Source organism: Mauremys reevesii, linkage group 18 (genome assembly GCF_016161935.1).
Source record: "Mauremys reevesii isolate NIE-2019 linkage group 18, ASM1616193v1, whole genome shotgun sequence".
NCBI classification, from domain to species: Eukaryota; Metazoa; Chordata; order Testudines; family Geoemydidae; genus Mauremys; species Mauremys reevesii.
The window spans coordinates 19595537-19613741 of NC_052640.1; the positions used below are offsets into that span (position 1 = coordinate 19595537).

General features: G+C 38.1%; 1 protein-coding gene across 5 annotated transcripts in view; it reads left to right on the forward strand.

Moving 5' to 3' along the window:
• Window positions 1-18205, forward strand: part of CABIN1 (calcineurin binding protein 1) — a 233314-nt gene that overhangs the window by 4793 nt on the left and 210316 nt on the right. For all 5 annotated transcript variants that reach the window (XR_005589496.1, XM_039504802.1, XM_039504805.1 and 2 more), the window contains exons 3-12: window positions 484-576; window positions 3389-3502; window positions 3675-3809; window positions 5700-5880; window positions 8466-8595; window positions 10537-10686; window positions 11804-12087; window positions 13699-13867; window positions 16205-16341; window positions 16798-17015. Coding sequence is in view for 4 of the 5 variants with exons in the window: in XM_039504802.1 (XP_039360736.1) it covers window positions 484-576; window positions 3389-3502; window positions 3675-3809; window positions 5700-5880; window positions 8466-8595; window positions 10537-10686; window positions 11804-12087; window positions 13699-13867; window positions 16205-16341; window positions 16798-17015 (1611 nt within the window). In the remaining variant the exon portion in view is untranslated. The remainder of the gene's footprint in view (window positions 1-483; window positions 577-3388; window positions 3503-3674; window positions 3810-5699; window positions 5881-8465; window positions 8596-10536; window positions 10687-11803; window positions 12088-13698; window positions 13868-16204; window positions 16342-16797; window positions 17016-18205) is intronic.

The window sequence follows — 18205 nt, forward strand, 5'->3', positions numbered from 1 at the left end:
TGCCATATGTTGCTTGAATTCTTTCATGTGTGTGATGTGAGAAACCAAAAACAATTTTCCATATTTCCGTATCCGAAGACTTAGCCACTGTCTGTGGAGTGTTAATTGGCACAGCTAGAACATTCCATTTTCAGTAATTATCCTTGTAGTGATTTGGTAAATTAAGGAGCTTCTCTGTAATCCATATGTCCATTCTACTGGCCCCATGATTCCTAGGGATGGTTTAAATTTCCTCTCCTGCCATTAAAGGAGCTTCCTTTGTCTTGCTTGTCATATTCTGCAGTTAGTAGTGGATCAAGTAACCATTATATACTGAAGTAGTAATAATTTCTTACATTTGCAGTGCTAACCCGGGTTTTATTGTGAGATTTTCAACTAGAGACAGAAACGATAAAAATTCTGGTGACAAGAGTGAGATGAGGAACTGAGCCAGATATGAATTTCATGTGTGTACTGTAACTGTTTTTTGATTCTTGTTCTTAGATCCGAATTGCAGCATTGAATGCCAGATCCACAATTGAGGATGAGCATGAAGGTACCTTCAAAAGTCACAAAACACAGACAAAGGAGGCTCAAGTAAGTAAAACAATTTTAATAATGTGGAAAATTGACAATGAATCTCTTCTGATATGTTCTAATCTGCCGACATTGGGTCTGTTCTCTTATAATTTTTGGTTCTAGGGGGATGAGCTACATTCATATTCTCATCTTCTAAACTCAGTCCTTAGCATACCATGACTACTGAAATGGGGTACAGTGCATCTGTGTGGCTTATTTGTGAGTAGGCTGCATTAGTTTAGGAGCTGAGTTTCCTGTCTGCTTACTGAAGAGTTGAAGAAATATTAGATGTTGAAAGAGATAAGTTGCCTGACTCTACTTTACGATACAAACTGAAGACGTTTTGATAGGAATGATCTCAGTGTCTCAGCTTTGTGAATCATTCCAGTCATGGTAGTTAGGTAAACTAAGGGTATGTCTACACTACCTGCCGGATCCGCAGGCAGTGATCAATCCAGCATGGATCGATTTATTGCGTCTAGTCTAGCCGCAATAAATTAACTCCCGAGCGCTCTCCCGTCAACTCCTGTATTCCAGCACCACGAGAGGTGCAGGCAAAGTCCACGGGAGAACAGCAGCAGTCAACTCACCACGGTGGAGACACCACGGTAAGTCGATCTAAGTACGTTGACTTCAGCAAGTTATTCACGTAGCTGAAGTTGCATAACTTAGATCGATTCCCCTCCTCCCCAGTTTAGACCAGGGCTAAGCAAAAATAATCTAGAGGCGAAGTTCAAAGTGCTGATTTAGCTAGCTGATTAAATCTCATTCAGAAATATAATTCATTTAATTATAGACAACTAGTCTGAGTATAGTTTGTTTCTGTATAATACTCTCCTGGTTTGCTAAGAATGTCTCATGGGTACAGATTATTGCAAGAGAAAACATAAAGAGTGTGCATTTTTAATTGATCTTGCAAGGCCTTACACTCAACTTGGTGGCTTTTCTCAGTTTGGATATAATGTGATAACTTTTCAATACCACAGCTGATCAATTCCAGTATTTCAGGAATAGTCTAGGCTTCAGTAGGCAGAACCTTATTGATCTTGGTAAAAATCGGAAAAATCAAAAGGGGGAAACAGGGGACAGCTGGAGCCACAGGCATCTTGGTTAGCAGAACTAGCAGCTTAAACTACCTCTGTAATTGTTTATAGACCAAAGATCTGGTTGATGGCAGCTGTCAATCTTTTTTCCTCTCCAGACATCTAGACAGACTTATTTGCAGTGTTGGAGAGGAATCGAGGGTTGTGATACATGTAGGTACCAATGACATAGGGAAAGGTAGGAGAATGATCCTGGAGGCCAAATTTAGACTGGTAGGTTAGAGATTAAAATAGAGGACCTGCAGGGTGGCATGTCTCTGATATGCTATGAGAATTGAGAGCAATGGAACCACTCATGTAAGCTCTCTCAATATAAATGAGATGGTGCTGCTGGCAGGGCATTCTTTTTGAGAGGTCCTTGATTTTGGATCTCCCTTTCCTTGGTCCACCAGCACCCAGGTTTGTTAACCACCTGGCCATGCTGCACACCCCATCCTTTCCCCCTCCTCTTTGTTTTGCTTGTTGAGGAGGGTGTCGGCTGAGGGGGACATATTTATGGGCATTGTTTGCAGTGGTGGTGTAGCTATGAAGAATTGCTCTATGTAAGATTCAAAGCTTCTCTCTTTCACCAACAGATGTTGGTCCAGTAAAAAATATTACCTCACCCACCTTGTCTCTCTAATGTTTATGGGCAGCCTTTTTTATGTTGTGATTTTTAATTATGAGGTAGGCACCTAGAGCACTGGATGGGCATCTCTAGTTGTATTTTAATAAACTGAAGAAATAAATTTTTCTGTAGCTGAGAGATGGCCATTGCTTCCCCTTCTCCTCCGAAGTTACTTTAATAATTAACTCCTCATGGCAATTGGAGTGCCTGTCTCAGTTCTTAGGCTCCTGTCAAAGACTGTGCAGATGTAGGAGGCTTCCCACATGGAACTCATTGTAGGATCAATGAATTATTTAGCTGAAATTATTGATAAATCATCATATTTATCAGATAGAAATAGTTAATAGACAAGAATGTGTATTTATTGTTAAAACCTTAGATTTTATGGCTTCACTTAGGCCTTGTTCATACTGTGTATGAAATTCTAGCAGCTACCATATTTAAATAGAGCTGTTGCTAGCAACAACTGAATTAATTTTCCTGACCAGTGTAGACTGGGGTTTTTTCTATTGTAAAACTGTGCTGAATACTAACCACTTGGACAGGTAGCTTTTAGTTGGTTTTATAACTAGATTAAAAATATTTTACAAACTGCAAAGGGAAATGGTGATAGAATTCTAATAATAACAACTGCGCTTAGCCTGGTTACAGCTATTGGCCCCAATTCAGGAAAGCCTACCTATTCAGAGAGGGTGCTTTATTGTTCATATTAATGAAGAAACATACTTATTCCATTTAAGCAAATGGGACTTAAGCATGTGCTTAAAGTTAAGCATGCGCATGAATGCTTTCCTGAACAGGGATTGACAGAAATGATTTCCTGAATAATGGCCATGGTATGCATGTCGTTTTAAGGTTGTATTAAACACACCTTTTTTCCCCCCCCAGGCAAATTGTTTTTGGACTTCCACATATTTTCTTAAAATCTCTAATTGTATTGCAGTGATTCTCCTTGGTTGTTCTAATATTTTATTCTTTTATTTCTGAAGACTATTAAATAAAAAGTTAAGAGAAAAATCAGTAGAGCTAATCCATTACATAAATCTGCTCCTATTTAAGTATTACTTCTGCAAAGGAGTTGTAATGATTATGTTGTTAATTTTGTTATTTTGACCCACAGGAAGCAGAAGCTTTTGCTCTGTATCACAAAGCTTTGGACCTTCAGAAACATGACCGATTTGAAGAGTCTGCCAAAGCTTACCATGAGCTGCTTGAGATTCGTCTTCTGCGAGAGGTCAGTGAAATTAGCCACATCTTTATTGCATTTTGTGTCACTCCATTGTGTCTTGGCCATGGATGACTCAAAAATGTAATGTTAGTTGTCAGTTGACTGGTTATTTGCTGCTGTTTATCACTAGTCTAATTCCTGATGTCGAGGGTACAATTGTTTTGTTTACAATTTTCAGGCAGTTCTCTCTGGTGATGAGAAAGAAGGGTTAAAACATCCAGGCTTGATGTTAAAATATTCCACCTATAAAAATCTAGCACAATTGGCAGCACAGCGAGATGACCTGGAGACAGCCATGGAATTCTACTTAGAGGTACAGTACAGTCTGAGTACAATATGAGAGTCTCAATATTTACTAGTCTTACTGAAGTAGATGTGTGAGACCCTCACCGTATTTTGGATAAATGATTTGCATTAGGGCTGGCAAGCGATTAAAAAGATTAAGCACATGATTAAACAATAATAGAATACCATTTATTTAAATATTTTTGGATGTTTTCTACATTTTTAAATATATTGATTTCAGTTACAATACAAAGTGTAGAGTGCTCACTTTATATTTATTTCTGATTACAAATATTTGCACTGTTAAAAAAAAAAGAAATATTTTTAATTCACCTAATACAAGTGCTGTAGTGCAATCTCTTTGTCATGCAAGTTGAACTTACAAATGTAGAATTATGTGCAAAAAATAACTGCATTCAAAAATAAAACAATTTAAAACTTTAGAGCCTACAAGTCCACTAAGTCCTATTTCTTGTTTGGCCAATCGCTCAGACAAACAGGTTTGTTTACGTTTGTGGGAGATAATGCTGCCCACTTCTTGTTCACAATGTCACCTGAAAGTGAGAACAGACGTTCGCATGGCACTGTTGTAGCCGGTGTCACAGGATCTTTAGCACATCTGGCATGTAAATATTCATATGTCCTTTCATGTTTCAACCACCATTTCAGAGGACATGCGTCCATGCTGATGACAGGTTCTACTCGATAACAATCCAAAGCAGTGTGGACCGATGCATGTTCATTTTCATCCTTTGAGTCAGATGCCACCAGCAGAAGGTTGATTTTCTTTTTTGATGGTTCAGGTTCTGTAGTTTCCGCATCGGAGTGTTGCTTTTTTAAGACTTATGAAAGCAGGTTCCACACCTCTTCCCTGTCAAATTTTGGAAGGCACTTCCGATTCTTAAACCTTGGGATGAGTGCTGTAGCTATCTTTAGAAATCTCACATTGGTACCTTCTTTGTGTTTTGTCTGATCTGCTGTGAAAGTGTTCTTAAAATGAACAACATGTGCGAAGTCATCATCCGAGACTACTGTAACATGAGTATATAGGCAGAATGTGGGTAAAACAGAGCAGGGGACATACAATTCTCTCCCACGGAGTTCAGTCACAAATTTAATTAACACATTATTTTTTTAATGAGTGTAATCAACATGGAAGCATGTCCTCTGAAATGGTGGCCGAAGCATGAAGGGGCATATGAATGTTTAGCATATCTGGCACATAAATGCCTTGCAATGCCGGCTACAAAAGTGCCATGCAAATGCCTGTTTTCACTTTCAGGTGACATTGTAAATAAGAAGTGGGCAGCAGCATCTCCCATAAATGTAAGCAAACTTGTTTGTCTTAGCGACTGACTGAACAAGAAGTAGAAATGAGTGGACTTGTAGGCGCTAAAGTTTTGCATTGTTTTGTTCTTGAGTGCAGTTATATTGACATTTGTAAGTTGCGCTACAGTACTTGTATGAGGTGAATTGAAAAATCCTGTTTCTTTTTATCATTTTGACAGTGCAAATATTTGTAATAAAATAATATAAAGTGAGCAGTGTACGCTTTTTATTCTATGTTGTAATATAAATCAATATATTTGAAAATATAGAAAAACATCCAAAAATATTTAATTTCAATTGGTATTCTGTTGTTTAACAGTGCAATTAAAACTGTGATTAATCACAAATAATTTTTTGAGCTAATCGCGTGAATTAAATTGCGATTAATTGACAGCCCTAATTTGCATGTATTGTGTGTATGTTTAGGTAATAAATATGTATTACTTGCTCACCATTTCAGTCCCAAAGAACAATAGTGTTCTATCATAAAGCTCAGCTCCAGCAAATACAAACTATATAAGGCAATGTGTACACACACACACATGCATGTGTTGACATGTGTAAATGGTGTGATATTTATGTTTTCTAGGCTGTAATGTTAGACTCTACTGATGTCAACCTATGGTATAAAATTGGTCGTGTAGCAGTAAGGCTGATCCGTATGCCACTGGCACGTCATGCTTTTGAAGAAGGACTCAGATGTAATCCTGATCACTGGCCTTGTTTAGATAACCTCATCACAGTCTTGTACACGCTCAGTGACTATACAAGTACGTACAGCTAGTTTTGTATAATTTTTCTTACAATGTGTAATTAATTCAAGTAAAAATCAATATGATCAGAACAGTACAGTGATGCAGTCTTACTGACACAATATCTTAAACATGCAATGTATTGAAACGTAATGTGTAAATTTTTCATGGTAAATTATAGTGATCTGTAACTGGTTTTAATTACAGTAAAAATCCCTATCTGCTGTATTTGTTTATTGAAAACCATCATGGTGCTCAGTATTTTTATTCAGTTCTTTTCTCTTTTAGAATTCGTTCGACTTTTTGAAATAATGGAAATAAAATTAAGTTTATATCATTGTACGTTACAAGGGATCCCAAACAGAACACACAAACGAGGGGCAAGGAAACAAAAGTTCCAACCATGAATATTGAGTTGAAATGCGTTTCTCCCCTGGTTCCCCAAAGGATTTGCTTTTCTGTAGAATATGTTTGAGGTGGACTATAAACAAGATCCTTTGAGGAGAAAATATTTTGAATTCAGTATCCCTGGTTGGATACACGAGTCTGGATTCAATTAAAATTTCACAAAAACAGCATTTAAATTGTTTATTAAATAAAATTACCTTAAATATGTTGGCTACATTAAAAAAAGTTTTTATCAGAAACGTTTTGCATTTAAAACCAACTGATTTATTAAACAAAGGAAGTATTATCTGCAGTTAGTGACTTGAATTGATTATCTATGGTTACTAGGTCCTTCAAGATTTTAGAAATAGGAGATCTCATTCTCTCACACCTAAGTTTTATTCATAGAGTGGAAGAGGAAAACAAGCCTCCACCGGTTTTTCAACTCCCAACTGGTTTCTTACCCTTGCATGAGCTAGTCATTGAACTGAACTAGTTGAATAAACTGAGGTGTAGAAAATATTCGCTCTGCACCAGAGTGTTATCACTCCTCTATAAGTAGAACTGTAGTACATCAGGATTCTCTATAAGCTGGTTCCATTGTAATTCATGAACAGTGTGTGGTACTAATTTAACTGTTAAGAACCAGGTAATGCACTCCATGGAAAAATACATGTAAGGAAGTTCAGTGTAGCTTGTGGAGTTTCTGAGATACCTTTTCAGTAGACAGGGTTTCTGGGGCCACAAAGGGAGCAGGGGACAAGGTCCAGCACCTGTGTAAATGTCTGAAGATCTGTGAGGAAATTCCACAGAGGACCAGGGATCCATACTGCTTCCCGGGCCACTCCCCTTTTTCCCGGCAGCTCAGCTTCCCTAGGAGCTGCACCATACCATTCTACCCACCTAATGGGAAGATAACATGGAATAGGTTTGTGCAAAAGTTCCAGCTGATAAAGTCACCATTAATTTCTGCTGGAATTTTAGCAAGGGATGATGCCGTTGAGAGCACCTATCCTTTGCCATACTTCCCTCCAGAAGGTCATACAACTCCAAAAAGCCTGTGGAGTCCCAACTACATGCTGTTCCTGAGGAAAGTTCTCTGTGGTCTTGAAAGTGGAAAGATGTAGCATTAATTCCTCTCTCTTCTGCAATTTTAGTCCATAAGGACAGGATATCCACTTCTTCTATCCCCTCTGCACCATGCAGCAAGAGAGATATGTCCCTGCACCAGTCTGAAGTTACGAATGGCACTCTTAAACTCTGCTTAAGCAGATAAAAGGATGAAACAGCAAACATTTCAATGAAGTTCTTTTTTAATCCATACTATTTTTTCAGATGGGAGGATATTTATCTCTGTGCAGAAGGACATTTATTTCTGTGGGTAATAATCTATTCTCCTCTGCCCCACAACATTAAAAAAAAATATCTATAGGATTTAGAGTGGAAGTCTCATCTGGAGCTGTGATCTATTATACATCAGAGCTGCTGCAAGAAGCTTCCCTGTAGACCTCTCTCTCACGCTCATGCATGTTCTTTGTCTTTGTTGTCATTTCTAGCAAGTTACCTCCAGGGTTTGAGTATAAAACTACAATATAGTTCATAGCTTGGCATGGTTAATTATGCAGCAGTTGATTATAACTGGCTCTGAACTTTTAAATTAAGATTTTATGTGGTAGATGAACCAATACAAATGAAGGCTAATAGGTGGCTCCAAGGTAAATTAGAGATGTAGGGCCTGATCCTGTAGGCCTGCCTCATGAGAATAGTCTTAATGGAATTACTCTGGTGAGTAAGGAATGCAGGATATGGCCTTTCCTGCTGTAATGCAATTTGTAATACAGCAATCATGATAAATGCTGAGGAATGGTGTAAAAACACTAAAGGATTCCTGTTTTTCAGAAATAGGGGGTTTGAAACCAAAATCTTATGATAAATGACTTTAAGCTGTTTAGCTAAGTTGTAGATTTGTTTTTAGAGGCTAAAACCTGAGAATGTGGGGTTATGATTAGGATGCCCAAGTAAGTTATTTAAATTGTATTTCTATGTGTTTAACCATTTGCAGAGAGAATTACAAACCAATGATTGTAGAAATGTTTCATGTCCAGTTGGAGATTGTTAAAATCTTGTTAGTTTATATTTATCCCAGAAGTGGGAACTTTTGAATGATTCATAGTGTCAAATTGCCCATAATTCTTATTTCTGTTTCTCTCTACTAGCATGTTTGTATTTTATCTGCAAAGCTCTGGAGAAAGACTGCCAATACAGCAAAGGACTGATACTGAAGGAGAAGATTTTTGAGGAGCAACCTTGCCTCAGGAAAGACTCATTAAGGATGTTCCTCAAATGGTGAATCTCATTCTTAGTCATCCTATAGTTCTTACGTTAGAATTTTAGGATAGGAGTAGTTCAGAAAGGCTAGTGAGGTCCAACCCTTTAAATTAATATAATTGTACCATATAGTCTCTGTCTTCTAAATAAACGTTACTGGTGTGTTGGGCACTATATTCCATGTTAATTACTTGTTGCAAGAAGAAAACTCTAACTTTCCTTTGTAATGTTCCAAAATTATTTTAATTCCCAGACTTTTTAAAATGCCTATTATTGTGTTTTGCTTTTATATATAACTATATAATTGAAACATATACATCCACGTCCCTTGTCTGTTCTTTTCAGGATTTACTTTCCTAATTGAAATCACTTCTTAATTACCACTATTCCAGGGAATTTGACTTGGGACCAGCTCCAGCTGCCTCTGAAGTCACTGTAAAGACTTGCATTGACTTCAATGAGAATTGTATATGGTTATTAGTTTTGTGAGCTTCTGTGGTATCTGAGATGCAAGAATCCTGTAAGATTATGTGAGCCTTTGAATTATTTATATATATTCTGAGAAATATGTTATTGCAACATTATGGTTGACATTTGTTACTTTATTGTTTATATTATGATAATGCCTAGAAGCTCCAATGAAGTTTGGGGTCTCATTGTGCTAAGCATTGTACAAACGTATAGTTAGAGACTTCTCCCTTCCTTGAAGATTTTATAATTTAAAAGGTGAGAGAATCAGTGACACAGAGAATTGAAGTGATGTACCCAAAATCACCAGCAGCTCAGTAGCAGAGCCAGGTCTCTTGACTCCCCATCTAACACTCTGTCCATCAACAAAACTCAAGAAATTAAAAATTAGGATTTTAATTCAACTGTAACTCAGTCCCATTGTGCATCTGTAATACTTTATGTTCCTGTGCATGTGGATAACATCAGTGCCTTAATATGTGTATGCTATGTGGATGAATTAAAGTGGGATGTGAGTCTTGGTGCACATCTATTGATTCTTTGGTCAGGCATTCAAATAGTTTTTCACATTATGGGCACCGTACTCTACATAGCCTGCAAATTTTGAAACATGAAGTGTGGGGAACCATCTGAAGGGACCTAGATGTATCACTGGTTTTCTACAGTATCCTGAGAGTCATTTTAAAATTTTATTTTTTAGAGCATAGAAAACTCTTGAGTGCTCAGCAGCTGAGCATGTGAAACGTGATTTGAAAGTTAATTTTTTGTGGACATACAATTACAGACTCAAATAATCCTAGGTAGTTAAGGTAGAGTGTGTGCTGGGAAAGAGCAGAAAGGCTGCCAAACCTACTTGGGCTCCTGATGCCTCTTATGGTAGAAGTTTAGTGTAGGGTTGGCTTGCTAGCTTGCAAGGAAGGAGCTAGTGAATCTTAGAGGAAGGGTGATCTTGTTTTTTGACTTGGGTCAGATATACAAAATAAGGGCCTCTGACCTAGACGTTTGGTTGGTTAGTTACTTAGGCCATGATTTAACAAAGCTTTAAGCACATAAATTCAGCCAAGCATTTAATGATCATTTTCCCCCCACTGCCTGATATCTCAAAAACAATGGAATAGATATTTTTCAAGCTCTCAAAAAATTCACTTCTGGACCGAAAACCTGCAAAAGAATTTTCAACCTCACATGTTATTTTTGTTGAAACATTGAGTTGCTCAAAATGGGATCATGGAACAAAAGGAGCTTCTCAACCATAACAATAGCATTGCTGTAATCGTTTCACTGTTTTCCTAGTCATCTCACACTTTTTAGAAAGTGAAAGTTTCCTCAAACCATCTAATTTTAGAATCAACTGTGAACAAATGTATATGTGCATTTATATATGATTACTGTTTTTGTACCCTACATTAGAGGAGAATCTTAAATTAATCTCTATTTGATATTAAAAAAATAAAACTACCTATGTTGTCTTCCTTTTTCACCACCTCTCAGTGACATGTCAATCCATGATGTGAATGTGAGTGCAGCTGAAACAAGAGCAATCATAGATGAAGCATTGGAGCTACGTAGAAAGAGGCAAGCTCTAATGGTGCGAGAGAGAGAACCAGATCTTAAGCTTGTCCAGCCAATTCCCTTTTTCACGTAAGTCATCATGGTCTCTGTTTCAGAGAGTCATGGCCAGGGTTCATTGGAATCTCTTCAGCATGTATTTTCCCTCATTATATATATTTATTTTTTTTAAGTTTCAGTAATCTGTAAGAAGTCTGGCTCTGTTCATGTTTCCATATTAAAGTTGATACATAACAATTAAAACCTGCTGAAACAAAACTGCAGTATGAACTAGGAACAAATAGCTAAATTCAGGATATCTTCACAACAGAACATTTGAAATTTTCCTGCGTTAATTGGTTTGTATCTGAACTTCAAAACTTTTTTAAATTTATGTTTTTAATATTTTTACCATTTGGATCATGGAGATTTATAAACAAAAATCTACAAAAATGTTCTATTGTGCATTTGGATAGTCTAGGAATCCTGTTAGAGTATATTGCGTGTTTTAAATACGTGTGTTAAAGACTTCTGTGATCTTCTTATTTAGGGCCTGATTCTGGCACCCTTATTTGCACTGAATAATTTCCTCTGCAAGTAGTCCAATTTCAGAGCAAGTTACTACTAATTGTGTAAAAGGCTGACAAAAATCTTGCCCTTACCCATTGAGTATAATGCTAGACCTGAAAATGGTTCATATTCAACTGGGTTAATGTTTTTGGTTTTGAGGTACAACAATTTCCTCTGCAATGAATGCTTTCTCTGGGTGTGAAGCATATCATGAGCTCCATTTCCCTTCTATTATACTTAATTCTCCTTCCAAATAATGACTTTAATTTCTGTGATAATGTTGGTCCTGCTCTGTAGTTCAACAGTATGTTCCAAATAGGAAGCAAGAGTCATGAAACATTTGCTCCTGAGCTGAAATCTCTAGGGGACAGGGTACCAGAAATAATATTCTCCAGCTTTCTAGTTGTATGACAGATTTTGACTCCATGAGGAATCTATTCCTCTTACTCTGATAAAATCACTTTTGGTACCCTCAGTAATTCTAACCTTCTGTAGCAGAACATCTTTATTGTAATTCCTACATCCTGCAGCAAAGGGGTTTTTAACTGTAATACAGAAAGTTATGTGGTAAAAGCTAATGAATAAATGGATAAATTAAGTGTTAATAAGGTCGTGTTGTGATTGTGTTTTTTACATGCAGGTGGAAGTCTCTAGGAGAAAGTTTACTTGCTATGTATCATCATCTGACAACATGTGAGCCTCCTCGACCGAGCCTGGGGAAGAGAATTGACCTCTCAGAGTACCAAGACCCAGTCCAGCACTTGATTCTTTCTCCTACCTCTACTCCTGTCAGTGTTATCCAGCCCAATCCTGTCAGCACTAATCCAGTGGTTACAATAAGTGACCCAGTATTAACTTACACTCCAATGACACCCAGTTTTTCCAGTCATAATGAGAATTTACTGGAACCAGTCATGCCTATAGGTGAGCGAAGTACTTTAGTCTACAATTCCAGATAACACCGTTGTCTTTGCAGACATAAACGAGACTGGAAAATGTCTGTTGTCTTTAGAAATGTGTGTTTTCTAAACTGTCTTCTAGCTGATCCAATGCATTTTCAATGTATGTATATTCCAAGTCAGAAAAAGAAAAGTTCAGTCATATAAAGCTGTGATAATCTGTAAAACAATTACTTTAGAAAAGGGAAAGCTGTCTAAATGATCTAGGAGGTACTGGTTAATGATTAGCTCCGAGTTCTATCCATAATTGGTTTTCTATAGCACTCATCACTGTAGTATCTAATCCCTTCTATTCTTGACTGTGCTGCTGACTCATGCCTCAGTTTCCCCATCTGTAATACGAGGATCATAATGCCTGGGTGATTTGTGGCTTAATTTGTTAATACACCTCTACCCCGATATAACGCAACCCGATATAACACAAATTCGGATATAACGTGGTAAAGCAGCGCTCCAGGGTGGTAGGGCTGCGCACTCCAGCGGATCAAAGCAAGTTGATATAACATGGTTTCACCTATAACGTGGTAAGATTTTTTTGGCTCCCGAGGACAGCGTTATATCGGGGTAGAGGTGTATTTGTAAAGCACCTTGAGGCTGTCAGATGAAAGGAACCATAAAAAGACAAAATATTATTACTATTAAATAAGATCAGCTGCTTGGCCTGTTTAATTCTCTGCTTCCATATGTACTTATTTGTTTGCATGATGATATTCATATTCTCAGATGTTCTAAGGCATATACTGTGTAGGGAGGTGTATGTGTTTATATCTGTATCTGTAGTTGTTGTTCACAAGGCTACTAGTCTTTGGTTGATGTTTATAGGAATTTACAGATGTTAGAGCTCTAGGCAGAGTCCTATGTTTTCCTTAAAAGCCACAAAATTGTACTGAAAATTAGAAGATTAAAAGAGAGTCTATTAAAAAACCCAAGTTTTCAACCAGTCTGCTTCTTAGTTCTGACCAGTATTTACATGCATACAAAATGTCATGAATGTCAAACTTAATTTACTTTGAATTCAAATTAAAAGAAGAAAAATTAGAATATGAGCTATGCATTTCTTAATGAAGAGATGCAGTTATTTTTGCACATTGTAATAGAATGAGTAGATTTGTATATAAATAGTAAAATCATAATGCTTGTTATTGTCAGGGCAGTCCCCAGGTTCCCCATCAGGTTTGGTCCTGTAGAAATACAGTGTAGGGTTCTCTATCTGCTTGACTCAAGTCACTACTGTGACTTTTCTGTATATCATATTAGCTAATTTTTTTTGGTAACTGTTCTGTGAAAAAAAAATGATTTAGGCCTAACTGTAGTTTGATCAGTGATAAACATTCTGTTTAAGTGGGCTACAAGGCCAACATCAAACCAGAGTGCTGTGTAAATGATTCTGTTCCTATTTAAGTTAATAGGAATTTTGCCATTGTCTTCAGTAGGAACAGAATTGGGTCCTTAATGTTGCCATAGAATAAAGTAAATTTAAAATATTTTTCATAAATCACCATGATATTAAGCAACATTATCCATTGTGTGTTATTTGGCAATTTGAGTTTTGAAAACGTTTGACTCTGTTTTCTAGGTGACACAACTGTTAGTGATAAATCCAAGAAAGGGGTGAAGCGGAGGAGAATTACAGAAGATAGTGGTGAAACCGCAAAAAGGCGGTCTGCTAGAGTTCGAAATACCAAGTGTAAAAAGGAGGAGAAAGTTGACTTTCAAGAACTGTTGGTAAAGTTCCTTCCTTCAAGGTACAGCAGACCTTCACTTGTGATGAGAGTTGTTGGCATTATGTGAGGACCACAGGCTTTTTTGTTGACCTGCTGGTTATCCACCCAAATCCTCAGAGGTACTGGACTCATGTTACTTATTGAAAGAAATGTGACTCGGTATCTTTTTATAAATAAAACAGCCATAAAATCAATAAAGCAATAAGTTAATCTCAATAGTGGATTGAATTAAATCATCAATTTAGTTAAATCATCAGATTAATACAAAAAATAACCAGTTCTTATACATTCTGAGGAGGTGGCTATACCATTTGGTTAGAAGTCACAGCTAAAGAGTTTGACAAAAGTCCATCAGTTCTCTCATTTGAATGGTTAAGTATCTTAATATCAAAACCGAATTATTGTCTAATGTCTGGAGTACAACCTCAGATCCAATTATCAAACTTTTCCTCCTTAAATTTCAGTCTTGTGTGGTGGCTAACCTTTACCCCCTTCTCCTCCCACCCCCCCCAAAATGAGACAGATTATAAAAATACAGACTGCTACAGAACAAGAGAAGTTGGACAAGTAGTCAACTTTGACCAGAAATGACAGATGACAATCTCAAATCTTTTATTTTGAAACACAGAACACACTCTAATGGGTAATTTTTATGAGACAATATTGAGGACTGTTTATCTGAGGCACTTTTCTTTCAGATGCCTTCCTTGCTTGGGTGTTGTGGGTGCTCTCACACACATGCATGCACACAGCTGCACTTTTCATTTCCACATCCTAAAAATAAAAAGTCTAAATGGTCTGGGTCATCTGCCCGCTAATAAGAACAAAAGACAAAAACTGAAAAAGGAAAAATAAGGTATTAAGGTAACAGGAAATTTGCAAACTCCTTCTGCTCTCACAGTCTTCTGGACACTCTGAGTAGGAGCTGGAACTGCAGTCAAGGAATTAAATGATAATATTCTGCTGGCAAAGTGCTTCTCACTAGCAGGCCTCCTCCTGGGTAGGACTGGCCTGATTATTGATGTTATGAATTCTTCTCCCCAAGTTGTTTAGTCTTGAGGATTCTGGAACATCAGTCTTTCCTCTGGTGTCTTGGGACCCAGAAGATGAGGCTTCTTGGCCTTATCCTTAATTCTTACAGTTTGTAAACTTTATTTACTTTGTCTTGCAGTGCCTCCCTCAAGGTCTTCGAACAAGTCATGTGCGAGGCCTGCCTTGCAGCCATGAATCTTGGTCCAATCAGTTTCAAATGAGGTCATCCTTAGCCTTGGTTTTAGGAAAAGTCCTGTTTAGATTAGCAACTTTAAAAATATTCAGTGTTTTACATATTACACAGACTAAGTCTATTACCCCCAAAAATATATTAAAAAATCTGGATGATACCACTTTTGAGGAAGTTGTCATGGTCTTATCATGGTAAAAGGGTATTGAGATGACATTGTCATTAGTTTACAAAAATTTCAACACAAAATCCCTATAAAAATAGCTGTTTGGAAGGGATGCTCTTCAACAACCAGTCACTCAATGTTCATTCATGTGCAAAATTAAAAATAAGTTCAAATTTATGATCAGTTTCATCAGATCTATTTCTTATTCTTGAAGCAAGGCAATTAGAATATTTTCCTGTTTCAGAACTGGGCTTTTATAAGTCAAACAGCTTGTCTTCTGGAATCTGTCCCTTGATAGAGAAAAATAACTTGAAAGTAAAGAAATAATTTTTTTTTCTTTTAAGTTTATGTAAGGTATTCGCATATAGGTTATTTCGCTCACTGTTTTCAAGAGAAGAAGCAGAAGCATGTCATGAAAGTTTTTGCATAGTTAAGAAGTAGGTATGATTTACACCATATTGGGTCTGTACAGACTCCAGTATCATTGTCAACAAATCAGATCAGCATTTATCATTAAATCAGAAGACATATTTTGTTTTTACATTGATTACTGATTTGAGTGAGATGATTTAAAAAACAAAGTTCCTTCTGAAAGGAAAATGTTAAGTTGCATTGCTAAAAGGGTTTGGATCTGCTAGTGCTTAAAATAACAGTGCTGATAATATTGTTTTTTGAAAAACAATTCCAAATGTTGTGGAGTAGTCTTGTCAGTTTCTGATGCTTATTTGCTGGGATTTGCTCTTTTCTGTAGGCTGTTTCTTTCCAATTTTAGGTATAGCATGCTTGAGGGTTTTTTCCTCTGATTAAGTCTGGGAATAAATGTAAATTTCTGATGATGAACTCCAACTAGGGTACTTCCATTGTGAAAATATACATAACACCTACACCTGGCAAGCTATTTGTTATTGAAAGTAATATTCAAACTCTCACAAATACTGTCTTTTACTTGTTTTCACCCCTTTTCACCCAGGCTGAGGAAACTGGATCCAGAGGAAGAGGATGATCCTTTCAATAACTATGAGGTACAATCAGAGATCAAACAAGAGAATTTCCAGCATATTGGACCACATAGACTGTCATTTGACTCTACAACATTCATGGAATCTGGTAGGGACTTCAGCAAATCCATTTTTCTACTTGTTTTCCTTTTCCCCTTGTCTGCTTTTTTACTCCCACTTCTTCTGTTTTCTTTCTTTTTGTGCACAAAAGAATCTGTTATTTTAAAGGGTTTATTTTAATAGATCAATTGACTGAGCTTCACTGTATTCATAAATTATTTTTGTGTTTTCATTGGGCTGCTTATTTACTGTGTGTGATCTGTGTTGTGTGCATGATCTCATTTAACCATTTTAGTATAGTCACTTTATTCTGCATAAATTCAAGGCTACTCCTGCAAAAGGAGAACCACTGTGTCATAAAGGTGTTATGGGTGTTCTTTATGCAAGATGTGTGCTAAATGTCACAAAGCATTAAAAGTGTTATTCTTAGAAGTGAGGCAAGGAATTAAATGTGATTAGTTTCAACAAACAGGTTTCATAGACTTTGTGCTCATCTGCTTTCCAGAGAAGCAAGATGTTCATGAATTCCTATTGGATAACCTGAACAATGGTGGCATCCTAGAACTGATGATGAGATATCTGAAAGTAATCAGCCAGAAGTTCCTCGTGAAGTGGCCACCTGGCTTGTCTGAGATGGTCCTTAGTATCTACAATAGCTGGAGAAAGCATAGTAGTAATTTGCCCAACCCGTTACTGAGGGATTGTAGCAACCAGCACATCAAGGTAAGGAAACGCTCTATTTTTTGAGCTGCTTCATTTTCCCCATCCACCGCATGTTGCTGTGTGTGTCTTGAATGTGGCTAACCTCAGTGTGACAGCTCAAGCTCAGGTTGTCCCTCTCACGGTCTATGCCTGTCATATTGTTAGCTCTAGCGCTAACTTCAGTCAAAAAACAACTCTAGTGCACTGCAGCTGGCACTGTTGTTCCTGTCACTAAACGGCTATATCTTACAGAACTTACCCATACTTTGATCTTTCACTCTGTGTCTGGAGCTGCCTCCTGCATCTCAAATGGCGTGCACACACAGCTTTGTGTTCTGCCTGTAAGGGCTGAGTTGAGGCTGCACCATTCATGGAGCATTTCTTATGGTCTGTGCAGCATTGTTGTTTGGCTCAAACATTTTGTGGTTTAGATGCCATACCAAGGTTTCAAGTACAGTAAAAGCTTTTTTAACTGGCATGCTGGAGGAATGGGGGGAGGGGGTGCTGGTAAATTAAAAATGCTGGTTAACTCAAAGGGAGGGGTTTGGAGTGTGTGTGGGAAGGTGTGTGGGGCACGGGCATGGGAGGGAGTTTGGGTCCAGGAGGGGGCTTGGAGCAGGGGGTTGAGGCATGGGAGGGAGCTCAGGATGCCGGATGGGGGCAGGTGGGGCACTCACCTCCAGCATCTCCCCGCAAGCGACTCCCCATCCCTTCTGCTCCTGGCGGAGGTGCAACAAGCTGGCTCTGCAAGCAGGCACGCTGCCTCCATTTGCCGATGCTGCCCCCCGCGTGTCCCATTGGCCACGGTTCCCGGCCAATGGGCTGGGAGCCGCGGAGTCAGCGCTCCGGGAAGGGGGATGGAGGCAACATGCCTGCAGAGCCACCTGGCTGCGACTTTGCCAGCAGCAGCAGGGACAGGGAGCTGCTTGCGGGAAGCCGCTGGAGGTGAGTGCCCCCCACACCCCTCCTACACCCCAACCCCCTGCTCCAAGTCCCCTCCAGGACCCAAACTCCCTCCCATGCCCCAGCCCCCTGCCGGCCCCTCACCAACCGCCCTATAAACCGTACTTTCATTGCAGCTCAGAAATGATCGTTTATAGAATTTGCTGCTTGGTGAAATGCCGGATAAAAGAGCTTTTACTGTACATGGGTTTTAGGAAAGTCCCTGTTTTAAATAAAACGTATAAAAGGTATCGCGACTTAATTAATGG